The 27,230-nt window shown below is 40.8% G+C and overlaps 1 protein-coding gene across 3 annotated transcripts; it reads right to left on the bottom strand.

The window, feature by feature from the left end:
- Window positions 1–10,578: 10,578 nt before the first annotated feature.
- Window positions 10,579–26,801, bottom strand: SLC38A2 (solute carrier family 38 member 2). 3 transcript variants are annotated; one of them, XM_066550254.1, is made up of 16 exons: window positions 26,549–26,801; window positions 25,726–25,913; window positions 25,375–25,456; window positions 25,128–25,243; window positions 22,230–22,303; window positions 22,040–22,132; window positions 21,763–21,844; window positions 18,755–18,837; window positions 17,747–17,805; window positions 17,461–17,610; window positions 16,630–16,709; window positions 16,433–16,533; window positions 15,922–16,046; window positions 15,192–15,336; window positions 14,977–15,074; window positions 10,579–14,186 (listed from the first exon to the last, which is right to left on the bottom strand). In XM_066550254.1, the coding sequence occupies exons 2-16, from the start codon at window positions 25,842–25,844 to the stop codon at window positions 14,088–14,090; spliced, it is 1,506 nt and encodes a 501-aa protein (XP_066406351.1). In that variant the 5' UTR covers window positions 25,845–25,913; window positions 26,549–26,801; the 3' UTR covers window positions 10,579–14,087. The 3 variants fall into 3 exon arrangements, with proteins under 3 accessions (XP_066406351.1, XP_066406350.1, XP_066406352.1); XM_066550253.1 differs by having other exon boundaries at window positions 14,977–15,336; XM_066550255.1 differs by lacking the exons at window positions 25,128–25,243; window positions 25,375–25,456; window positions 25,726–25,913; window positions 26,549–26,801 and adding an exon at window positions 22,934–23,081.
- Window positions 26,802–27,230: the final 429 nt, after the last annotated feature.

The raw sequence follows: 27,230 nt of genomic DNA, 5'->3' as shown, positions 1-27,230 counted from the left end.
TCAAAATATTGTAATTGACTGTTAGTAGAAAAGCCTGCAGCATCTCTGGTGTGTTTTGGTACAGAGTGACAATCTTAGGATCCCTCAAATATATGGATCAGGCTCACTATTTGCCTAGGTAAAATACATTTTATATTTGTTACACCAAAACTCATCAGTATAAAAAACCTTTTTACCAGGCAAGAGGGCCCTTTTCTGGAGAGAGGCACACACATGCCTGTGTATTTGCTCTGTAGCTGCATAGGAGAAGGAGGAATGCTGTGCCTGCAGTTTGCCTGTTGTGGGGCTGTTATGGGGCTGCACCAGCCGCTGCTGCCCAGCCCATCTTGGCTGCCCTGAGACACCTGGCTGTGCCAGGAACCAGTGCTTCTTTGTTTTCCAGGATTGGTTTCCTCATTGTCACCTTGAAAACCAGGACAGGAAAAGATTTATGTATTTTTGTCTAACAGTTAGAAACTAGTAAAGCCTGAAAAAACTTAGCCATCCCTTTTGGCTTATTTGTGAGTTATCCATTCTAAGAATCCATGTTTAAATGGTGATGTGGACTTCCATGCTACTCCAATAAGCTACCTCTTTGATTTCACTGAGCATATAAATACTGGTAATTGCTCACAGTCAGCAGGAAAGGTTCTGGCTTACAGCGATTTATTTTATTGCTTATGTTAATGTGCCAGTGGGATAGAAGATAGGCTTGTGGGCACAAAGTAACAAGAGTTAAGTAATGACTCAGGTTGCCCTTGGAGACTGTCAACACATACAGTTTTCTCCACTATTTTTTTCACATGATTTCGAAATAATTCCAGATTATTATGAACACTTATTAATTGAGCTGCTTTACAGGCTGGGGTGGCTGATTTTCAGTTTTTCACACTTTCTGTTATATGTACCTTATCCAGGATTATTTCCACAAAGTCCTATTCCCCTTTCTGTTCAGGGATGGCAAGGACACAAATAACCATTAAATCACTTTGGGATTTCTGATATTTTGCACAGGCATTCTTCTCATCTCCCTTTTCATTTGTTAGCTAGTCTACTTTCTGTCTTCACCATTATGAAATCATTCTCCTTTTCTGTTTTTCTCTCCAGGCCTCTTTTCTGTCCTGTGTTTCCTCTGGGTGCTTTTCTCCCCTGTGACTTGTGCTTTGCCGTTGCCAACTCCAAAAATGCGGTTTTTGTCTACATTTTCCCTCCTGTTTGTGGGAGCCCTCGGTGACACTCACCTGACTGTGAACATGCTGGGTGGGGAAGGTGAGAAGACCTGAGGGAGCAGCAGACCCCAGTGTAATGGGCACTTGGCAAACAGTGGCAGCTCCTTTGCCTGTGTGGGATGACTGGCTGCTGGCAGCTCTCATTCCCACCCTTCAACCACCATGATCAAGCAGCCCTTTCGTTAGTACACACTTGAGTTTTTGTCTTGCACACCTTTCTCTTTTGGGCAGCAGCCAGCTCAGTGGCCTGACCACTTCTTTGCCCCTGCATCTATCAGCTTTCCACATCTTCCAGCTCCCTGGAAGGCTGCAGGAAAAGTCAATTCATGGCTAAAAACAACACTGGCTCATGAAAAAAGGCACAAACTGAGGATTTGCAAGCCAGATCAGTATGCAGGGCAGCAGGTAAGCATGGTCAAGCTGCAGCAGGAGGATGCAGAGAAAACTTTGTTCAGTTACATTTTCAGTTATGCTCTCCAGTGCCAAAGGCAATCCATAGTTTAGTAACATTAATGGATCAGTTGGCTTTCATAGTCACTATCATGATATTGCAATATTTCTCACTGTTTCTTTACCACTGAGTCTTTCAAATATTTCTCCACTTTTATATTTCTATAAAACATGGCAGTCAATTTGTCAATTTGGGTGGAAAGGACCTATGTACTACCACTTGGAAATCTGTTCATCTTTACAGTCTATAGCAGACATGGTGATATAGCAGGCATGGTTAGAGCATGCCAAAATGTGGGAACTATTGCTTATAACACTAATTCTCTGGCAGTGGCTTTAACCGTGCACTTCTGTGTTCTGGGCATACAGTGGGGGTTATTTTAAATGTTGTTCAATGGGTCATTTTAAAAGGGATTGCCCTCAACAAGGGTACAGGATAAAAATGCCATCTAAAGATTGTCCCAGGTGTGGAAGGGGAAGGCATTGGGCTGTTGGCTGCTGTACCCAATACCCTGTCAAAGGAAAGGCTATACAGCTGGGAAACTTCTGGCAGGGGACAGGTCTACGCACCTGGGAGAATCAGAAAAATGCAAGACAAAACATTTGACAAAGGTGCTGGTTTAGGGCAAATTTGAGAGAAAACTTCTAAAGGGGTTTCTTCTAGAAAGTAGATTTAAGTGACCTTTCCCCCAACAGGTTCAGGAAAATATTTTCTTGGAAAAAAAATGGAAAAATTTGTTTATTGAACAGGCAAAGCATTCACTAGCACAAAAAAAGATGAACAATATAAAACAAAAAAACTTCTGTCCACTTTCAAGAGATGACAAATTTAGAAAGCCCCCTTTGTGGGCTGTAGCTTGGCTCACTCAGTCTCTTATCAGTCCCTCTTGTGCTGGAAATGCTGCGGCCCAGGTCTGGCCCCGTGGGCCACAGGTGCAAGCTGCCGGTGCTTTTCTGGGTATTCGGTCTAGAGCAGGTTCAAACAGTTCTAAGAAAAAGAAAAACCACAGTCTAGGGAACTTCTCTGTCTCAGCTAGCTAAAAATTAACTAAAAGCAAAGGAGAGCTCTGTCTTGCGGTCTGTCCGTCTGCAGACAACACAGTCCAGGAACAGGAATGTGGAGGAGTGAGTGCAGTGTTGGAAAACAAATTGCGTGCTCCCCCCCCACCCCCTGCCTTTGCTTTCAGAATCAGTCTTAAAGGTGAAAAATTTATTTTTGGGGTGCAAGCATCATAAAGTCACCTCAGGACATTCTACACTTATACCCATATTGTAAGCTCACTACCAAAAGTAATATATATTTTAACTCTACAAACACATACATTATACACACACGTATTTATATAATATGCAGCTATACATAGACAGTGGCAGTAACATTTAGCAAACAGTGTTTAGCAAATATTCAGCAAACTATTTACACATAGTTCTCACTCAACAATTAGATATCCTTGAGGTACACATTGTGTTGTTCTATTTGTCTGTATTATCTACTGTGTCCAACTTGGTCTTTGAGCAAAGACAATTCTACAAATGGGTTTGTCTGTATTTGAGGCAGAATTGATTTACATTGTCTTTAGCAAATTTCTGACATGTACTACTGGGACTTTGTTTATTGTAGGCAGGGGTTCAGACTGGGCAGGGTCTGCTCGGTTGGTGGAACTTCGGGTGTTAACTAACTAGGTGGCCTTTGTTAGATATTGCTTCTCTTTTGGTGGAACTTCCTCTCTGAGTCTTGTTGTTCTTTAATTTAAGCACCAATTGTGCCAGAGCAGCAGGAGATTTTTCATCTCACCTCTTCGTGTTTTTTCTATTATTATGCAGGAAGAACTACGGTTCTCCTGTCTGGGGGACATCTCTGTTTGGTATTAGAATCTCTGATCTGTATTGCTGAGATTTGGTGAAGGTCCTCTTTAACCTCCTTCCCAAGTTTCTTGTAGTCCTCCTTTATCTTATCGTCTAATTTCTGCATACAAGTTTCTAAAGCTGCGATTCTTGCATGTGTTGGGCCATGCGCAGCATCTGCATATGTTCAGCCAACTTTAACATGCACTATAGATGGCAAAAAATTCAAAGGGCTTGTTGATATTGGAGCTGACGTCTCTATTATCAAAAGCAATGAATGGCCTAGTAATTGGCCCACAATCAGCCCCACATCAACCCTAACTGGGGTAGGAGGAATGCAGCACCCTAGACAAAGTGCTCATCTTTGGCTTGTCCTTGGCCCCGATGGGCAAACTGCCCAAATTGCCCTGTTCATTGCCTATACCATGCACATCATAGGGAAGAGATGTTCTGGGACAATTTGGGACAACCATACAAATAGATTCAACCTCACTGGAGGGCCTTTTTCATTGATCAGTGCTTCTAAAATCAATACTGGATGTATGTAAACTCACATGGAGGACTGAAGACCCTGTGTGACTTGACCAATGGCCCCTATGAAAGGAAAGGTTACTAAATGTAAATCAGCTTGTGGAAGAGCAATTGTCCTTAGGCCATATCTGTCCATCTTCTAGTCCCTGGAACACCCCTATATTTTGCATACCCAAGCAAAATGGCAAGTGGCTGTTATTACAGGATCTACCGGTATTCCATACTTGCCCACAGGTCAAGCTATTTTGAGCATGCCCATAAAACCTTAAAATTGATGCTTGAAAAACAAAAAGGGGGGGAGTTGGGGTACCCTCATGAAAGTCTAGCTAAAGCTTTGTATGTTCTCAATTTTTTAAATCGCGATGAGATGGGACAAACTGCATGTGAAAGGCAGTATTCTTTTGACACAAAGGCTCATCTAAAACCTCCTGTGATGGTGAAGGACTTACTGAATGGAGAATGGAAAGGACCACCGGACTTGGTGACATGGGGGAGGGGCTATGCCTGCGTCTCCACAGGCCATCAAGTGGAGTGGATTCTGTCAGGGTGCGTGCAACCTTTTGTTGCACCATCCTGAATCGATGTGCATATAGTTACTGTGTTATAAGCCTATGTTACAGTTTTTGAAAAGTTGTTATAGTTATTACTGTTGTCACTGTTATTAATGTCTTAGGAGTTGTTTCTGTTTTTCCTAGTAGGTTTTCGTTTTTTAATAAAAAAAAAAAAAGAGGGGGAAAGATGTAGGATATGGGGTAATAAGTATTAGAGTGGTCAGGGCTTATGCTCACCAGAAGGCCCCACGGGAAAGGCACAGCCGCGGGCTGGGCAGGGGGAATCGGCTGAGGGGTGAGAGGGAATTATGAGTGAGGACAGAGTCACTTGGGAGTGAGATTGTGATTGGCTGGAGGAACCGGGGACAGTGTATGGCAGGAAGCTGATTGGATGGTAGGACGCGGGAACAGCGGCACAGCAGCTGGGCCAGCCAATGGGCGCCTTCTCTCTGCTCTGTTCTGCTACGTCTCAGTTTGGTTTCAGCTGTGTCAGGTTAAAACTAAAGGTATAAAAAGGGGCTGACTTCTACAATAAAGCGATCTCCTTTGGATGCATAAGGGCTCCGTGTCACTTTGTTCCCCACTGCTACACCGAGAGTTTGTAAAACCTCGGGAAAATTAGAAAAGTGAATGGTCTTAGCTGTCTGTATTGGAGGGGGAAGGGAAAGCTACAATAAATTATTGTGCAGAAGAGTGAGAGAAATGAAAACAGGAAAAAATCTGCAGAGGAACTTCTGCAGTTTATCTCTGTGTTGTTGAACCATGTATAATAACTCATTGTGCACAGACAAGGAAAGCACCATTCCAGTAACTTCAGCTGGGAAAAGTCTGAATCACATGGGCAGCTTAATTCAGATAACAGCAGGACAGACAGAAACAAAATAAACTGTAAAAGTCTTTAGATTCCATGTATTTAATTTACTTGGTATCTTTAAAAATAAGAAGACAAAAAAAGTAGTTATTCTAGGTAGAAAAGTAGTTATTCTAAGCAGTTGTTGATGCCTTTTTCAGAAGGATTTTATGTTTCTTTAATGATTCTGGATGACAAGAGATTGTGTCTGATTCTTTCTAATACTTATCCATATTCAAGTAAGAAAGGAAATACTTCAGAGGTTTAATTTTGGTGAAGCTGCTGCTAGAAAATGCAGAAGATGAAGACCGATGTTCCCTGCCAAACTAAAATTTGCAGGGGAGGACAGCTGGATTTTCTAGTAGTTGGCCATACTCAGACATAATAACCGTCATAGGACTTCTCTACTGGGACTTGGAGATAAGCAGTGTGTTGATCCAAGATACTGATTGTTTAAATGTGTTGAGAAATTTAACCACAGGATGGAAACTGGCTCCATTAAGTGCAGGAGTAGTAAAGTGCTGTATTTGACCTACCACAATGGGTGGAAATCTATGGCAGCAAGAAAACAAAAACATTTGTTTTATGTTAAACTACAAACTTGGTTTTGAAATACACTGTGACCCAGATGGTGATATGGCCTGTATTTTCTTTGGTAGTATAGGAAGTCACTGCAGTACTTAGGGCTGGGTCTTGGAGGGAAAAAAAAGGCTGCTGCACTTAGGTGTCATAATCAGTTCAGTGTTCACATTAACCATATAAGATCTGAAGGAGCAAGGATGTGAAATACAGCATATGTGAAAGGAATGCCCTCATGGAGGAAATGAAGATTAAAAGCTAGCTTGCAGTGGCTGTTTGAGTACAGGCTCCCATAGTACAATGTGTGAGAGGAATTCGAGAATCATGGATCTTTCTGGCACTTAGAAAAAACAATGTTAGGTGTGGAAATCAGTATTGGCTCTTGTCCAGTTTTCTGGAAGAGGAAATTGCTGTATTCACTTTCCCATTTGATTTTTTACTGTCTTTCCATGTGTGTGCAAATATATTGGTATGGCCCTTGTATCTCTGTGTCAATCAGACAAAAAAAGATCATTACATTAAGCAGGACTCATTTGCTTCAAAATATTTCCTGAGACACCCATGCTTTTAATGATCTGTTTAGAAGAATGTAAACCTTTCTTGTGCCTGGAAAAAATATCTTTGCAGTAAGGTGAGAGAGAGACCTTTGGAATCTGATCTTTGGGAAGAAAGCAGGTGCCAAAATCTGGCACAAGCAGAAAACATGCAGCCCCTCTGAGCTGGGTGATGGCAGCCGGCTACAGACAGTCCCCATGGGTGGTCAATCTGTGGTAGTGCAGATTTCATAATTTTCTGCTCTCAAAATATTTCGGCTTGATTTCTGCAGGCAGGCTGGAGGATGCAGCAGCATTGCTACTCCTGGTATTTCTCCTTGGCAAGAAATACCTGCACCCCGTGCTGGCCCCTGGTAACTTCTTGTGAAGTTACAGCAGCTTCTTGTGACAGCTGATGATGAAGAATATCAGCTTCCTGCGGCTGGTGTTCTTAGGAACTGCCTCACTCATTCCCCAGAAAAACACATCCCTCATATGTAATTTTCATTTAAGTCCAGTAATCCTGACAGAGCAAGAGTTTCATAGTGGATGCCTCCCCAGTCATGTCAGAAAAAGCAAGCACAGATATAAATATTTTAGGGGCAACTATTTTCAAACCTGTCCTCTGAAGGTCTCCTGATTGCCACTGTTTTCTGGTGGAAAAAGAGGGAAACTGTTCATGACCTCTGTGGCTGCTGTTCATATTTCCACAGAGCTGAGACTCTGCTGTGGCCTTTTTGATCCCCATCTTAGCATTTTTCTCAGTGTTTTCCTCAGTCACGGTGCTGGGGCATGCTCCCTATGCCTTGCCCACAGCAGAAACTCCTGCCAGTTTTGTCACTGCTCGAGTCCTCCGTAGGGTTTGAGCATGAGGCAGGGTGAGAGGGTGGTTCAGAGGGTGGTTCATGCCAGCTCTCATGAGACCTGTCTGTCTGTCTGTCTGTTCTGTATAGTCACCTGGGCTCCAGCCCCAAGGTGCATTTCACCAGCACATTGAATCCTCTCTCTGCAGTGAGCAGGAAGGAACAATACTGGAGGTTCAGGAACTGATATTTATTTTAACAGAAAATAAATGTGTGATTGACTACATTTGCCCCAGCCCAGTAACTCCTGAGCATTTGGGAATACCCATAGCACCTTATTTGGCTCCATTTAATTTTGCTGCAATCTGAGCTGGAGGTGAAGTGAAGACTATTAAAGAACATGAAAATCTAGTTATATAAGCTACACGCCCTTTCAAGGACCCATACTGAGTTTCTACATTATTGCTAGTACCTGTCCAACATTTATCACCTATTAGTTTATGAGCTTCAATTGAAAAACATTTTTTTTCTTTTTCTATATGTAAATATTAATGAAAAAAAATTTACCACTTATTTCTAATTTAGATAATATTTTCAAACATGGCTGGTTATGCCACCTGTTACTGAGATTACCTGACTGTTCTCTTATTGGAGTATGTTTCTGTTCTTTCAAGTGGTGTCTAGCTTCAGATGATTCTCCTGACATTTGCTGTCATGAGTGACTGCAGCAGGATGGTTCTTTTCTGCATCTCTGTGGAAAAACAATCAGATTAAATTATTTAGCCCATTTGAGAATAAAATCAGGGAAAAGATTATGTTTTTCGGTAGTTAAAATAATAATTCATATTTCCTGGAAAAGTTGCCCCTGCCATCCCCTACAGAAGGGCTTTGGGCTCAGCCAAAGGCTGGGGGGGTAAGGGTTGCCTAAACGTGGTGTGGAAGTGGCCTTCTCTGGGCTGCTGAAGAGCTGGAGGGTGCCAGAGAACACAAAAATAAGGCTTGTAGTTACAGTGGTGGCCATAAGGAGAAAAGGTGGGCAGAGACTAGAAAAATCAAAAGATTATATTTCCAGCTGTGGCTGGGTAAAGAACGTGTGGATGGATTGATGCTGGGCATGGGCAGGCACATAGTCAGAAAGGTAGTGGGATGAGAAGGTGGCTTGCAAGAGGAACTTCAAGAGGTGATATTCAAGGGGAGCTGGCAAACGCGGACAAAGGTGCAAGGAAGAGTGACAGAGCTGAGCAAAAGTCCCCTTATGACAGCCAAAAGCAGCTGTGCAGGAAGACAGAAGGAAATGCATGTGAAAGCAGGTAGGTCTGGACTGTCACACTTAAGAGATTGGAAGTAGAAAGGCCAAGAAACTGCTGCTGGGCACATCTACACTGGAAATGGGATGGTATGTCCACGTTCCTTGAAGGAATGGAGGCTGCGTCATGGTATCTTGGTTTCCTCTGGAGCTGAAATTTGGGCATGCACTGGCCATGCTCTGTTCTGTGTCTCCAGAAAGGAAACCTGGGCACACAGACTGAATGGTAACTGTGATGCCCTGGAAGCAGGGATATGAGCTAAGCCATGGGGACCTGAGGACATGACCATTGGAGGACAATCCAGCTGCTGCATGAACACTTGGAGGTGAGATGTCTAGGCACGACCTTGGGGTACAACAGACTTGGCAAGGCCAGGGTGGAAGAAAGAAGCAAATTTCAGAGAAACTAGAAGAAAGTTGACATCTGTCTCCTGGACAGAACCTGAGACATTCACAAAGCTCAGCATTGTGAATAAACTTGAAGTGACAACTTAACCCTCCTTTGGAGCAAAGACTTTGTGGCAGGCAGAGAGGCTCGAAGCATGGGATTTTAGACACCATCCCAACATAATTTCAGTTTCTTTTTAAAAAATCATTGCACCATCTCATTCATCTCACAAGATAAGAAATACTCCCATTCTTGTGAGAAATAAGATGTAGAAAACACTGCTTCTCATGTTATTTAAGTTGATGGAATTGCCTGATTGTAAGGTGAGCCTAATGGTTCAGCTTGTCAAGCAGCATTCTAGGGGAAGGGCTTCTGCACTGGTATGAAGCGCCTGAGTGATGGCAGACCCCTTATGAGACTGGGGCCCTTCCAGACACGATCACTCTTTCCAAATGGCTAGCTTGATTTTTAGGGTTCTTCTTCCAAGAATGATCATCATGCAAAACCTGTTTGAAGTTATGCTTCAGATGCATGTAAGCAAATGCTGAAATACAAAATAAGCAAGTGGAGGACATTAAATTGTGGACTCAAGTACCACTCACCACTCACATGGTGGTGCCACAGTGCTTCCTCTCCATGGTCCCCAAGAGCAGTATACTGATTAACACCTTCTTAAAGACCTGCAACACTGTGAAAATGAGTAATTCAAGTTACACAAACATGACACTAAAATGAGAACTAGAAAGGAATGCAGGCATTCATCCCTCATCAGGATGGGCTTTGGAATTTGAGCAAACACATAAACACTGTGCACACACAGAAAGCATCTTAAGAAAATAAAATAATGAACAGCTACTAAGCGAGGATTCCAGGAAAACACGCTATGCAATCTTATAATTAATGCAACCTTAATTGAGGATTTCCTAATTTCAGAGCATATAACTACCCTTCCTAAGTATTCCTTTTGTAGTGTTTTGTTGAACACATGACACACTTACAGTTACAACTCTAGTGTCTCTCAAGCAATTCTGAATATTTGGGACAGATATTCATATGACATGGTACAGATTTATGGAGAACCAAGAACGCATATGCTACATTGGTTTGTACCCAGTTTCCAAAATGGAAGCAAACCAGGCATACCAGTTTTGTAACTTTTTACATAAGCAGTTATTCTTCTCCTGGAGATTCAAATGAAGGAAAGCAGCATAGGATTTTAGGAAGACTCACTCATTTATTACACTTACACAAGATCTAACACATTTGGTCTTGTCTCCAGCTATGCCTTTTTCCACAAAAGATATTACTTAATGCAAGTTCCTTGTGGAATTTGATCTCTCATGCCCAGACTAACATTCTCTTAACCCTTGTAATGTCATAAGTTTTGGATACACTTGCATGCCATTTTCCTCCCCATCTTTTCTGAAAAGTGCTCAGTAAATTAACTATACAGGAAATTAAAGGTACACTTTTAGCGTCATCCCTAAAGAAAATCCTCCAACTGCCTCCCCAAAGAAAAACATCACACCCTTGCTTAGGATTATCTGTTTATTTATTTCAGTTAAAACAAACATACAATGTTTCATTGAAACTGTGTTGCTGGCCACCAGTCTAGCCAGCAGTGGTAGCTAGGCTGCTGGCCTCTCCCAGGAAGGTGGGTATTTACATATGTACACGGATGTACCGCGGGAGGGATGCGCGTTAGATTGCAGAGGTGGTTAACTGCTGCATTCAGGAAATCCTAACATCCATGGTGAGTTTTAGAGAGAAAGTACACATGAACCTCAACAATGCTTTCTATGGACCCAAGTGATTCCGGTGTTTATTGCAACATATACATTTGTAATAAATACAGTCTTAGTGTTTTCTTACACACCTTAGTCATAACACTCCTTTCATCTCTGTAAGCATTACACTTTGTTGAAAAAGGCTCTTTCCTTTGACAGCTGTTACACAGATGTATAACATGGACAACTCCTTGAAATGCTGTAACAATCAGTAATGAGAGAGGAATATATACATAAATTCTGACTCCAAACCTACATTATATACATTATACTTACAGTATATACACACATACAATTTATGTACATAGACTATCATAAATATTGAAAAATAGTTTTAGTTTTAATGGATTAATGCTTTATAAATAACATGTTACATTTATGACTGAAATATCATGGAAGACAATGTCTAACTGAGGTGACAGAACAGTGGTTTAATACTGAAGCTGCTCTTTTTGGTGGTTTGTAATGTAGGTAACTTTAAAAGACAGGTTTGGAAAAAAATAATAATAAGAAAAAAAATCACATGTTGGAAATCGACCCAGCCAAGTGGAACTCAACTGTTGCAGGTGGAGAGTCAGTCATCAAATTATATAACACATAATGTATAATCTGGAAATTGCTACATTCAGAGAATTAAGTGACATGTAAAATACACTATGAGGTGTCATCACAATAATCTTCTTCCCTTCTGGTTGCCAAGAAGGACTTTGTAGTAACTTCTCACGACTCCTTCCTCTTCTATGACTGCTGCAAGAAGGAGGCTATTTCTCACTTTCTTTCCTCTTTTTAAAGGGAAGAATTTCATCCCTTATATGCTACAAATTGCTCAAAGGTAGACAACATTTTAATCCTCTTCCACCTTTGCACATTTGTGGAGGAAGAAGAAAAGCTGCCAAAGTACTGAGGAGGCACGTGCTCAGCACTTCTGTGGAGATCAGGTAACATGGGATAGTTAGCCATGGATGTACAGTACCTGAGGCAGAGAAGTACCTACAGAGCATTAGTCAGAGCTGACTCCAGGATCATTATTTGCCAGTTGAGTACCACTGAATTAATTATACAAATAACACATGAGGAATCTAACTTGTCATTACAGTTTTACACTATAGTTTTAGTGACCAGTACTTACAATCATGCAGAAGTATCAATACAAAATACCTGCAGTTGTTTTTCCATAGATTTTAAATGGCTGGGCAGCGCTTGACATTATCTGCCAAACGGTGACTATTGTTTAGGTTTATTTCTGATTAATTCTACAAGAGCAAAAAAGTCTCAGGCACTGTTTAATCAACAGATTACAGGCCTTTACTTGGTCTCTCTGACACGATGACCGAGTGGGACTTCATAAATGAGATTTTTAAAGCATCGTGTCAGATGAAGACAGTTGACCACATTGCCATGACTATTTCATTAATAATCTCTATCTAGGCCTTTGTACCCAATATTGCTGTTTGAGAACCTCTTATAAGCCAAGTACGCTGTTATACAAATGCTACCTCTCTTCAACCTGGGACAAGAATGAAAGAGCAAACATGCACTAGAAACAAAATAGCTCATCACAACCATACAGCACCTGTTTCATCAGCTAGGGCTCATTAGAAACATATCTATTTCTGAAGCAAACAAGTATGAGATGACTATCCAGTCTATGAGGTTATCTTTAATACTACTATACAGTATAAATTGGCAGAGGAATCCCAGTTGTGTATGTGAAGAGAGTTTGTACCAAGCATGAAAAATTGGTGCAGTTATTTTGTGAATTTGACTCAGAAACAGAATAATCAAGTAATTCAAAATCCAATAACGGATGAGGAATTTGAGAAATACTGTACAGTTTTTAAATATTATACAACTAGAAGACTACATTAGGACTTTGTTTTCCTACAGAGTGTTTCAAGATAGATTGGATAGAAAAAAATCCCAACAAACATTGTTACAACTGACAATGGACCTTAATAATACAAGGAACTTGAGGAGGAAGTTTTGTATTAATGGCATCATATGCTCCAGTGCCATTCAGTTTCTACCTACAACAGGAAAAAAAAACCCCAAAAAGCAAAAACCCCAGACCCTGTTTTACTCAATTGCACTACTGAGTACCTCAAGAAGGGAAATGTTAATGCCATCTTTACAATTTTAGATTACCTACGCTTTTCTCCAATGTACCCTTTTATAAAGGTGGGTTTTTTTAAAGTTTGAAAATTTGCATTTCCACACCATTTTTGGTAACTCTAGTTACTTATGTAAGTCTGAAATGATTTTCAGGATTATTTTCTCTAAGGGAGCTTCACGGGAAGCATTTAGTATCAGAAGATTTTGATCTGAATTGGCTTATTTTCTGTTTTGGTCATTAGAAGCATTTTAAAAATAAAATTTAACTATGCCTCTACAGAATCATAAAGTATGTTGAGGGAAAGGACCCATCAGAATCACGATGTCCAACTCCTGGCCCTGCACAGGACACCCCAAGAATCACACCATGTGCCTGAGAGTTGTCCACACACTTCTTGCACTCTGTCAGGCTTGGTGCTGTGACCACTTTCCTGGGGAGCCTGTTCCAGTGCCCAAACACCCTCTGGGTAAAAAAACCTTTTCCTGATATCCAACCTAAACCTACCCTGCCTCAGCTTCATGCCATTTCCTTGGGTCCTGTCACTGGTGACATGAGTGAAGAGATCAAGAAAGTCAAACTAAGTTTAATTTAGGACACTAATTAAATATTTTTCCAAGCTCTTCTATGTTATTTTTTCATTCTTTTTAGAAAAATGTTTCTTAAAGTCAAAATAGTGCTTTTGAGGTCCATAAGAATTTTTGGTACAAAAAATAATAGTGTTTCTCTCTTTCTCTTGCTCTCTCATTGGTTATTTAAACACTTTGCTGTAAATTAAAGAGTTCTTTCTCACATCAAATGGTTCCATTAGGCACATTCAAGTAAAATAACAAAATATCCAAGTAACAATGACGAAAGCCAAACATGGCTTGATAAAAGTCTACAGAGAGTTCTGTCCATTCTCTGGAATGGAATAAAGTTGTCACTTCCTTCAGCCAGACACTCACGTGGTTTGATGTCAATATCCACTTCCATCATGCAGAATAGTTTCTTAAAGACAGAGTTCAGATATTCTACAATCAGAAGAACCATCAACAAAGAATCTGCCTTTTAAAGGAAGCTGAATAGCTCATTTTCATTCCCAGTAGGTATCTGAGTGAACACTGGCATTTGAAGTGGTGTATTACAGAGATTAAACCAGGGCAGTTAATGGCCATCAGATTTAACATTCTGGATCCAGTCTAGAATAATCAATGTCATACACCCAGTCATCACAAGTATACCACTTAGAAAGAAGAATGAAGCCTGAAAAAGAAAATATAAAAGAAGTATTTCAGATTCTGCTATGACACTGTTAGTAAAACACAACATTCACCTATAAATTCTTGCCATGAACTAGCACAAATGCCATTGCTCACAGAGGACAAAGTAAAAGAGACAAGAGATCAAGTCAATGACAAGGAGCTAAGCATCTTTCTCATATTTGGGGTCCTTTCTCAAATCAGAAAGTACATTTATTTTCAGTATAGCAGACCTCACCCTCAGCTAAGGGAAGTGGATGTAGCTGCTAATAACCAGTCAGGCTGTGCCACTGTGCTAACTTGACTGTCTCAGTATATCTGACTGCATTATGAGTCAGTATGTCTACGATTAGTAAGAGCACTTAGAACAATCAAGATAACCCAAACAATTGGCAGATATGAGCTTTTATGCAGAAAACTATGTAAATTAGTCTTAAAAGAATATTTGAAGAATGTTAAGGTTTTTTAAATACAGTTCTTAGGGTATTCTGTTGAAATCTGGCTCTTAGCAGCAACAGAAAGACCCAGCTACTGTTGAGATTTGGGGCCAGGGGCTGAGAGAAGTCACTGAAGTAAACTGAGTCTTGTGATGGCCAGTTCCTTGGTTCTGAGTTCCTATGCAGCCCCTTGCAACTATGCAAGATAACATTAAATGCTAATTCACTGACTACTTTCACCAGGACTTCAAAATTCATAAATCATGAAGAAGATACTTAATTTTTTTGTTTTGAATTAGTTAGCAAATTCTTAGTTACATAGTTGTCTATAGTAGTTACATATTTGTCTATACATACCCCAATCTTTTGCACTGACTTCATTGGTTCCTTCTTCACTAATTTGATATAGAAGGCAGAAGGAAGTATAAAGATCAGCATGGCAGCCGCAGAAGCACCTGTAGAGAAAAAGCATGGAAATAAATACTCATAAACAGGTAAATATACTCTAATCAGACTGGAACTGCTTTTTCTGAAATGCAAAAGACTGCTTGATCTGACAAGAAAATGCTTACCAATGAATCCAAAGATGTCTCGAATAGTAGGGACAAAGATAACGAGCACGTTGGTAAATGCCAGGAGAGAAATGGTAATGGAACAGTGACGCCACCAGCTGAACTCCTTCCCTGCCCACAGCAGCTGGGTAATGGAACTGCGAATCTTTGGAAGACAGGGGGAAAAAAAAGAGACAGTTTAGTCTTCATTTTGGAAGACAGTGATTTGTCACCTGAATTAGACCTTCCTTCTGGAAGTACTTTAACATAACTTTCCTAAATGCTTCAGATTTTAACAGAAGGTGAAAGACAAAAGTAATATGGAGAAAAAACCAAGGAAAAGTATCAGGTTTGAACAAAAATTCCAGGAAATTTTGTATCATCTAGGGATGCTGCTCAACAATATGTACATAAATGGCCAGATTGCCACCACAAGGTATGTACAAAAACATGCTGGCTTCAGTAAGCTGATAATACAAAAGTGTAAGCTTTTTTAAAGAGGGGCAATCTGTTTCATTTCCCCAATATAATCATACCAGGAAAACTGTATAACTGAATATATTTGTATTACTGTTTAGTAAATGTTACATATTTATTGAATTAACAGTACAGCTAAAATTTATCAAGTTTACCAGAATAAGTTTCCTTTTTCAGTTAAGAGAAAAGCTCTTCAGTTTTTCAATTAATAAACAGGAGTTGCCAAATCAGTAAATGACTGCAGCAGTATAGTTGTTAAAAAAAAATTACTTACAGGGAAAATAACTACAGGTACAGTGAGGGTTACAGCCATAAGTACAGCAAGACGCACAATAAGAAGCAGAACATCAGCACCCAGATAAGCAGAGTAGGTGTGAAGCAGTTCTGGTTCAACTTTTCCTATAAAGAAAACAGTATTTTAGTTAGATTTAGTTGACATACTTCTTAAACATGTGCTTCTGCTCTAGATTCCACACAAATTTTACAGTTACATCATCAATATGAACTGAAAGCCTCAAGAGCTCCTGTAAGAATGTATCCATTTTACACAGGGATGACTTGGAGGCACAGAATCTGGCTTAATCCAATTTTAATCCTATGTCTTGGGCCTAATTCTATTACTGATATCCTTTAGGGTGTGCACTTACAGAAGTACTAAAAAAAAAGCCCAACTAACAATGTATATTTAGAATGCATAGTAAATGCTTGCTTGTTCTATTTTTAAAATAACACTGTGATTTTGCAGAACATAAGTCATTTAAAGAAAGCAAAGAAGCAATATTTACCATAAAATGTCAAGTATCCAAACAGAGCAGCCAACAAATACATGAGGAACATGGCAAAAAAAGATACATAGGACACATTCATCATTCTTTTACGGCTTCGGCTGTAAGAAAAAGTAACATTGTTAGCAGTGAAAACATACTGTTTCATTCTCTATTTGTTTGTTCAGTGAAATTACAGATATACATCTAACACTTACCCTTTCAGTTCTTCATAAATAGGAAGAATTGCAGGATGACAGACAAAGGAAAATGTTAGGATCGGGACAGCATAAACAGTCTGAGAAAAAAAAAAAGTTTCTTAAGTATCTCAACAGACATTAGAAATTTACTTTATAAAATCATCAGGAGATTCTTTAATTTTGGCCTTATTTGGTGATAAAGATCAGCTATTCTTTACAATGGAAACTGCAAAAAAATTTTCAACAAGTTCATATTTTCTTAAACCCAGATCCTGAGTGTCCTGTTTTGAGAGGAAGTGAGTTTTTTGGGATGGTACCAAATAGTCTCAAATGTTGCTGAATTCCATGGTGAACTGAATGTATTTACATACGAAATCATGTTCAGCAACTCACAGGCTTAAGCCATTAGTTCTTGAACTTGGTATTGTGTATTACACATGTGGAGATCACTGTAATTGGGAGCATTCATGAGTCAAGAATTTGTGACTGGGAACAAGTCAAACATCCTATTTGCACACTTCTACAATTTTCCTAATTTTCTTCTGCAATCTACTTTTTAAAATGCTTCATTAACTTTTTTGAGAAAGCTTGAGAAATGCTGTGCTAAAGAATGAGAGATGTGTTTTTTGCCACTTGAACAGGCACTTCAAGCTCCTCTAATTTCTGTGTATTTGGCATGTGGAAAAACTCAGTCTCCATGTGGTAAACAGTGTCCAAGTCTACTGGAACAGAAATTCTTAACACATCCCGATTTTAAAACTGGGCAACTGCTTGAAGGTAAAATTATCTTATTTATCTGCTACATACTCAGTCATTCTCAACAGAGTATCTGATTTTTCAGTCAGTTACCTGTGAATTGAAGATGAAATATTTTGGCTTGCACATATCCTCACTTGTTATATTTTCAGCTACCAAAGGTGCCACTGTTGCATTAAGTAATGTCACATTCATGATGACACTGTCTGTAGGACAAGGAATCTGAAACATCTTCCAAATGACCTGGAAATAAAGCCACGCATTTATTAGTTTGACTAATGCAAGATGTGAAAATTTTTAGAAACTGCTTAATTTTGCTTTTGAAATGCAGTTTTACAAGCACTGTAAAGTTTACAAGAAGTTTACAAGATATACTTACAACAATCAGAAAGAAGACCATGCAAAGTAAGGAAAATCCACTGGTATAGCCCAAATACCCTGCGATGAAGAAAGACAAAAAAAATCTAAGATATAATTAACAGAAACATCATTCAAGTCAAAACATAAAGGCAAAATGTATTCTGTCAAGTGATCTCTTTAGATTGTTATTTCCTTACAGAACAAATTAATTATTCATTGACTTTCTGCTAATCCCGACCCAGATCTGAAGGTTCTGAAAGACATATTAGGGTCTGTACATACAGTGAGTCTGTAATGTTAAACTTTTTAACTTACAAGACAAGGAAGCAAATTAAAAGATCTCACAGCAGCAACTATATGAATTGTTTATTGTATACTAAGAATGCTATAGGATTAATTTTAACAGCACACACTATCAGATAACTTAGCCTTTTTCCTTCTGTTTTTACTGATTAACTTCTAGAAAATAGTAATTTGAGAGAGTAATTCACATTGAGACTCTTCAGTTATTGAAGTTCCACTACAGGATTCTCTGAATAAACAGCCTGTTATCTGAATTATTCACATGTATCACTGAATTACAGCCATTTCAGATAAAGCATCTGGCACGAATATTCTGTTACTCCTCGGGATCTAAAATGAGAAGATACTGGCCAGAGTTAGCAGTCCTACTCTTTGAAGGCTGTTACAGGAGAGCTGTATTATTTCACCATTGACCAAAATAGGTCAAACTTTGTGATAAGAACAGAAACAGAAAGTTACTGTTGAGCTTCATTCTGAAGCCATCCTATCTGCTGTGTTTTCATCTTCCACAAACACATCTGTAATTTAGTATGCTTGTCTTGTTTTTTTTTTTCCTTTCTTCAAGGAGATTGACAGCAATTACCTAAATGTTAATTAGTCCCAAGAGACAAGTTTGGAGACAGCTATTAGTTCACACAGCATTTCAAGACTCAAACATTGCATCAACACATTTCACCACAGTTCTTCCAACAGGTTTTTATTTTGATTGCTCTCTACTACTTACCTAGATTTTTCAGTAGGGACAGGGGAAGAATCAGAATGACAGACACCAGCAGCACTAAATAGTCACCATTGAGATACCATTCTCTGTAGAAAAGAAGGTAATATTTGTAAGTAATTAAGTATTTAGAAATTGCATTTGCAGTTTAGTCTTCCCTCTTATTTTCTACAACATATGGCTCCTTAAAAAAATGCACTACTTGATGTCACAAATGACGGCATTTAATTTCCTATATGGACCTAACACCCTACAATAGCTTCTTATCTCACCCCAAACCTGCATTGTGCCTTTCCTTTAGTGTCCTTTTATAAAAATAATAACATCTGGAAGTCAGAAGACAGAAAAGTAAATGATTGGTTAGAAAAAAGTCAAGTGGAATCAATCACAGAAAAAATATAATTTTCTTAAGTGCTGGTTCCCAACTCTCCAGATGTGTTAGAATACTGCAGGGCCCCGGCAGGGTTTCCATTTTAATGGAAATAAGATTCTGTTTGGTGCCCTGTGGGAATTAAAGAAAAACGGGTGAGGGCTGAAGGCAAGGCAGTAGCTCAAGCCCACTGGCTGAGAAAACTCCAACAACCACTGGGAGTCTCTTGGAGGCACATTTTGTCCCTTTCAGTAGGGAAAACATGGTAAGAACTTCAGAGGCTTTTTCCTTCAGAACATTTCTGCCATTTTTTTTCTGTAAGAAGCAGCAACTATTTTTTCACAAAACATTTTTGAGCATTAGAAGATTAACATCTTTTTTGAAACACATAAAAACAAAGTCCTACAGGACCATCTTATATGCTTTAAGCAATTAAAGTAACACTAAGTTACACATTTATTCCCAAGTATTAATACTTTACATCCTATTATGATATCATTTAACAGTATTTATTTTAAAATGGACTGTATGCTATTTAGGTAAAAAATTTAATTTGAAATTTGTATATGTAAACTCAGTTGCTGAATTATAGCCTTTTATATGGTAATGGAAATAAGGAATAATTAACAGACTTGCTCTGGATTTACACAGTAAATGCAAAAATGATGTAGTCACCTCTTTCCTCAGATGGTTATCTGGGATAACTAAATGTAAAAAAGGAGTATTTTAAAAACTTCAGATGTATAGGACATTAACACCATACACCTTTTGTTGTCTTTTTTAAAAATATAATAGACTTGTGGCAAATTTAAAAGAAATCACAACAAAGAAATTTCTTGCAGTTGATACAATCACAAGAACATGCACTGCTATTGTGCATACCATAGACAGGTCATCAGGACTTTCAGATCAAGGACTTCAAAGTTTTTCCGTCCTGAAGAGTAAAGAATGGGATTGTGCAGTTTTAAAATATAGCCAAGTACTTTAAAAGTTGCTAAACAAATTTTAATAATGGAGCTAGTATTTGCAATATTGTCTCAGAAGTCCAGAAGTTCTTTTACAGTAAGCATTATTTTGGGACACTCAAACAGGTAAGTGCTTACATTTCGGGCCCCAGGCTGCCAGAGTGGAATCCATGCCAATGGTAGCCAGACTCCCCTAAGCAATGCATGGAGAGAGTCAGTTAAATGGGGTTCACGATTGCCAGAGCACTGAGAAAATATTTACTTTAAATCAGTGTACAGCTACCTAGTGCCAGCCAACAAGAAAACATTTAAGATACAGATGTCAATTTCTTAATTTTCTCTGCCAGATTCGCAGAGCAGCAGCTGTATCCAGAGAGATGCACAGACTTTAACTTTCCCTCTTGAATTGCAACCAGTTTTGAATTCTTTACTGAAGATGGGACAGTTAAAAAATATTTGCCTCCGAGCCCCCTTCTAAATACTGGCTACTCCAGGGGCTCTCTTAAGAATCGAAAAATACGGACTTGAATTCAGCCAAAGGAGAGAAATTAAGCTTCCCAGCAAAGAATTTTTAAACATAACACTACTAAGTAAATAGGGTAGGTGCAGTATTCGAGTACATTAAAAAAACTGAAAAGAAAGGAAAAAAAATATGGCTAGCACTGTTATTATGACAGTATCTATCAGCAAGCTGAATGAACATCACCAAATGGCTTGAACCCCTTGGGGAACACGGCAGAAAAATGCCTACCTTCTGAACTCAGGCTTAGGTGTAAGTTGGAGTCTTGAGCTGCTCAGCCCTCTCAAGACTGGGACACTTCAGGACAAGGCACAGAAGTACAACTCTGAAGAGTGAGATTTATAGCACTTAACTCTATCCATCTGAACTCAGGCATCTTGTTTTTACACACCCTCTCAATAAAGAGTGATATGATCACCTGTTCTTTGGAGACACGCAAAATGTGTCTAAGTCAGGTGCGCCAAACTGAACACTACAGAGGATCACCCTTCTCCACTGATTGTACTAAGACCATAGTAATGGTGAACTCAAAATAGGGTTAGATAAAACGAATCCTCTTTTTAAAGCCAAGCAGGAAAGCCACTCTGGAGTCAAAGTGTCTCCAGGGCTAGATGGCATGGAATCTACCACTCTAGTCTTAGGTATATAAACTCTGGTTTAGGTCATTATTTAGTCTCTGAATCTTTTTGAGAACTGTTCCTTAAGACATTCCTTCTATAACTGCACCTTAGTCTTACATTTAATCACTTGCCACAATATTTATACTAGAAAACTAAATTAATCAGACCAAACAATTTTGAACGCATTAGGAAAATAAATTTAAAAAACCCAACAAAACAAAAAAACCAACCACAATCACATTTATCTTTCCTCATCAAGTGTATGTACTGACTGGTACATACATTAACACTTACCTGATGTTCTTTACAGAACAGCTTTCTGCAATATGATGCAATACCTGTATTTTTCTACCCTTTTCCCAGGTCAGGCTGGATCTAAATGAAGTGAAGCACTCAGGGGAAGGGAAAACTTACTGCATCTCTGTCTGAATAAGAAGCTACCCTATGGTGTACCGAACGTGGTCTTCATATAAAAATATATACAGTCTCCGTATTTGTTTTTCCTAATAGTTTCTCTGATGAGGAGTTCTAACACCTACCCTGTGGTCTCTTCGATGTTCATAAATGTCTTGATGACCAATGGTAACTCATATTTCACTATGAAGAGGTAGCTTGACATAGCTGTAGGTGAATAACATCATAGATCATTACAAATATAGAATATGCCACACGATGCAAGAATCACATAACATGTTTCATAACTTCACTTGAACACAAGTAGTTAATGAACACATGTTGTGTGACAAATAAGTCTCCAAGAATAAGCAGGGAACAATTACTATTGACAGTACAAACATTTCAAGATCTTGTCCTCACCTCCAATGTTCTGCATTGTAATTGATCCAGAAGCAGCAAGTTTTCCAGCCATACCAAAAGCCTTCATTCCCAACTGTTCATATAATAAAGATCCTAAAAGAAAATACGATATCCCATTGGAGGGGTGTATTTCAAGAAAATACCATAAGAAACAAATACTACATATTTGTAAGAGAGTAATTTGCCATACCTCCTTCATTGGCAGTCTTTAAAAGAAGATGCACTGAATACAAAGAAACTATTGAGACAAACAGCAGGAGAATCCTGGGGAGAGAAAAACACACAAATTTGTAATAACCATAAACAACTTATTGTAACCCTATTAAATAAAAATGTATCAAAATATAAACATTATCCATATTAGGATATTATATGGGGAAGGATTCTAAGGTCAGCTGAAAGTGTTCTGAAAACCCAATTAATGCCGCGTGTAGAAAGGATTTTATACTAAATTGCATTTCAGAGGCATACAAAGAAATTCTACTGTAGGCTTGAAGAACGATTCTATCCAGTCTAAAGTGGCATAAGCACACCAAGTGCTTATGGCTACATTTGGTAATAAAAAACTTAACAAAGTATCAATGGGAATGTGTGCAGGTGGAGGGAAAGGTTTGCATCCTTGTAAGAAACTGTATTTTTCCCGTCTTCCTGCCCCTGTTCGACATTGAGGCTAACTAAAGCTGAAGTGAAGATTATCTCTTGGTCTTAAAAAAAATCAGCTTTTGAGCTTAAACCCGTGTTCTTTTTTTTATCTAAGGATGAAACTGCAAAAGCCTTAAAAGAATTGACTGAAAATTCAGACTCATTGAGAGCTGTGTTTTCAAATGGAAATACACATCTATTGTCATTTAAAAAAATTCTTTCCTCAAAAGTTAACTCTTCAGATGTGCTTACATGGGAATCGCTAGTGGCTTGTTTATCTTCCCCACAGCTTTTACAGGCAATGCATATTACTTCCAGAAGCACATTTGCATCACCTAAAATTCGGATCTCTCAACAACAAATCTCTCCCACAACAAATGCACTTCCTGGAGTGGCACGCTAGGGGGGACTTCTCGGCTGCTGGAGAACACAGTGGAAAATTACAAGGCATTAAATAAAAAACCCTGGTCTTTCTTATACCAATACAAGCATTTTGCTTAATAGGAAACCTGAGAATCAGCATATCAAAAATGGCTTAAAAATGGCAAACTTTGCTTCCCAGAATACATTTCCTTTTGTGTCATTTTTAATGTTGGTAAAGTTAGTAAATGCAGCACAAAGAACTGGAAACTAAAAGGTCTGAGAAGCTTCACAGATCTGTGTAGGAAACTTACGTTACTGTGCCAATTCACTAACACTAGCACATGCACACATATAAACCTCTCTATTTCTGACAAGTAGAGATTAACTAGGATTTGACTCAGCCATTGGGTAGAAACAGCTCAGCTGAGATGTGCCAGGGTTACACTACTTTAAAACAGCACAGACCCTGGGCCTCTCAGTCCTAACATGGAATGGCTGCCTACAGTGTAGACAATATCAGTCAGCAAACTCATCTTGAAGCTCACTCTGTCTCTGGCTTCCAGACCATTCTATTCATTTATTTAGTGCTGACACAACTGACAAGTCACAGCACTTACACAAGTGCCTCCACAGTCTTCGAAGAACTTACCGCCCTAATCAACTGCATCTGGATCTGATTCTGTAACCTAGTTATTAAGGGCTGCCTGTAATGCCCTCACTGTCATCATAAATCCTCAGTATCATCTGTGATTAACTGTTTTCCTGCCTCAGAACTGTATGATCTACAAGTTTTGAAAGGTAACAAGCTAGTTTGTCTTTGAAACAGCACTAATGCAAATAAGATCTGAACGCAGCATCTGGAAATAAAAAGCAACTAAATTGCCTCAGCATCCAATTGTTAAATTGACAGTTTTTAACATTTTTTTCCTCAGAAAAGAGGACCCTCAAAGTCTGTTCAAATAGCTAACCTTAAATGCTCTTTTTTCCTCTCCTCGGAGAGGAAAAAAGAGCATTCTAATGTGCATTATATTGATTAGCTTTCACGTGCTGCAGAACATCTTTAGAGCATGAATAACTATTCTAGACTCATGCTAAGTCATTCACTCAGTTTAGCATCAACTAAGCAAGTGAAAATCTTAGTAAGAGATTAACAAATCACCATATGCTTAAAATCCTTTAGGTCCGAAATTCACACATAGGTAGTTTCCTCAGGAAACTTGAGCACCACTCGATACTGTGAAACATCTGGCAGTAAATCTGACCTACTTTCTGGAAATCTGGCAGCAGAGTCAGGGAAATTTTGAACTAAACATTGCTCTTCACATGTTCTTGAACATTCAGCACATTCATCTATTTCCAGGATAAAAACACAAAGCTCCTTTTAACACACCCATGGATACTCATTTGCAGTCAAGTCACTGATAATACATGTTGTGTGAGCTGAACTGCCTCCAATACATGAAAAATGTACTTCCCAAGACATTTAAAAGCACTGTACATAACTGGATCCTCATGTCATTTCCAATTACATTACTGTAGTTCTGCCCTACACCTCAAAGCTTTCGCCAATGTAGACAGGCCAATAAAGACAGGCTGGTTATTCCACATCCCTCCCTTGCAGGCAGACAGAAATTTTTATAGGTGTAACTGAAACCATACCCCTGAAGAGAGTGAGAGCACAGCAATAAAACAGACTTCTTTATTGGTTAAGTACATTGTAACTCTGTAGGCACAGTGATGTCAGTTGAGGAAAGCGAGACCACATCCCTGATTGGGACTTGGATAATAGAAGTTTCAGGGGAAGTCTATCAGTTATTAATGGAGAAACTATGGCTAAGTCAAGTAAAATTCACTGTAAAATGTTTTTGAGGGTTGCAGAACTTGCAATGACTCGGTTTAATTTTTGCAGGTTCTTCTTAATGTACCACAATCCTTAAATTCAAAACAAGCCTAAAATGCAATTCTGCACCTGTGAAAATGACTGGATGTTTTCTAGGGGTCATATTCTTACACCATGTATTTTTCCATTATGAATTACACACCAGAAAGATGGGGTTTTTTTGATGAATCAAAAGATACTTACACAAAAAGAGCAATTCCAGTGTTAGCCATGGCAAAAGAAAGACCAAGGATGCCACTACCCACAATAGCATTGCTCAGATTAAATACTGACATTCCAAAGGAAGTAGTACCCGGATGCTGAGGAAAGACGGATAGGTAATAGTTAATAGAAAGTTATTAGTCATCTCAGAATTAAAACAAACATAAAATTGGCAGTACATTTTTGTTTGTTTGTTTGTTTATTTGGAACGTCATTGCCAGGTACTTACATACTGAGTTTCGTATTTCTTCTTTCCAAGATTGGAGTCCAGCAAGAAATTTTGGTTTTCTGGATCAATATCCGCATAGTGGCTGCAAAACAACGTGACATTATTAGTGACTCTTACGGGAACCTTGCACATTCACTTCCCGATCATCATTTCCGACACATTTCAAAGGGAAAAGGAAAAACCGACGGAATAACCCCGAAAGAACCACCCCACCTGCGACGGTGTCAGCGCGCGGAGCGTTGCGCCCGTCTCCGGCCGCAGCGATTCCCGTGTTTCCGTACGGATTTGCCGACAGACGCTCGGCACCGCCGGGTCTCCGGCCGGTGCCGCCCGCCGCGGGAGCCCCCTCACCTCTTCATGGCAGCCGGCTTGGTGGGGTAGGGGTAGCTGAAGTCGTTGCTGTTGGAGCTGTAGCTGCTGCTGTCCTCGTCGGGCGAGATGTTGAACTTGCCCATCTCGGCGCTGCTCATGCTGGCGGGGCGGGGGTCGGCGCTCGGCGGCGGCCGCTCTTTTGTCCTTGCCGGCGGGACGCGCCGCGCCTGCGGAGGGGGCGGGAGGCGACGTCAGTGCCGCAGCGGGCGCGAGCCCGTCACGTGGCCCCGCGGCCCCCGCCCGCCGCCGCCGCCGAGTGGAAAAGTACCAGGCGCGCGGGGCGGGGGGCGCGCGGACAAAGGTGAGCCCCGCGCGGGGCGGGGGCGCGCGGCCGACACCGGCACCGCCCGCACTGACACCGGCACCGAGACAGCGGCACCGCCACGCCGCACTCCCCCCCCCTCCCCCCTCCGCCTCCCCGCCCCGATAGCGGAGAGCGGACTGATGCAACACCGATGGGCGATTGTCACATCGGCTGCCGGAGCCTCCCGCCCCGCGGCTGTCCCTCCCTGTGTTTACCTCCCGCCTCCCCGCCGGCGACACCGCGCGACCCGGCGTTTCCAACGGGAAAACGCTAACCGGTCGCGGGACCGAGTCGCGCCGCAGTCGCTTTGCGGGTTTGCCGCCTTTCCGGGATGCGGCGGCGGCGCATCCCTACGCGCGTCTCGGCGGAGCCCGCCAGGGTCTTGGCGACAAGCCGGGGCGCTGCCACCGCACAAAGGCGCGAAGGACGAGCCGTGCTCCGTCCCAAAAGTCACCCCGTTCTTCTTGGCGGCCCGGTAATAGCCAGCCCCTGCCGTACCTTCTACGCACGAGCTTGAAAGCGAGGGTTTCTCCCGAAGCCTCGGAATAACGAGATTCTCCTGTCTCCGCTGCTACTTCTTGCAAGGGAAAAAAGAGCCCTTAACTATGAAATGTCAGCGAAAACAAACCCCTAGATAAATAAAGGTAGAAAAAAAATCGCGTAAAAAAGTCAGAGGTATCAAAAGGAAAGAAAATTTCGCGTCTGTATCGCTCCGGCGTCCCTCCCGCTCTGACGGCCCCCTCGGGGCGCCGCCGCTCTTCAGGCAGGAATGTGGGCGTGTCATGGCAGGGGCGCGGCGCCCGCCCGCCCGCTGCCGCGCCGCCCCCCGCCCTGCCCGACTGACCCCCTGCCGCCGCCCGGGCCGGGGCTGGGGGGCACAGCGGGCGGGGGGCGTCCCCGACTGAGGGCTGGGTGCCGGTCACCGGCGGGGGTCGGGAGCGCGGCCGCTAGCACATGAGCCGAGCAGCTCTCCAGTGTTTACACTGGGGCACTGGTTTACACGGCGGAGACGGGACGCTGCGGTGCTTGTCAGAAGCGCTCTCCCTGAGAGCCGCTTCTACCGGCCCAGTGCAGCATGCGCAGCGTGACTGCAGCACCCGGTGGCCACCGGTTCACCCGGGATTCTGCCTCCCTCTTCCACCCCGCGCCTGCCTCCGGCGCGGGACGAGGTGCCACGGAC

Source organism: Molothrus aeneus, chromosome 5, assembly GCF_037042795.1.
Source record: "Molothrus aeneus isolate 106 chromosome 5, BPBGC_Maene_1.0, whole genome shotgun sequence".
Taxonomy (NCBI): domain Eukaryota; kingdom Metazoa; phylum Chordata; class Aves; order Passeriformes; family Icteridae; genus Molothrus; species Molothrus aeneus.
Note: the sequence above shows the minus strand (reverse complement) of the source record. Positions and strands in the feature narration are given on the sequence as shown.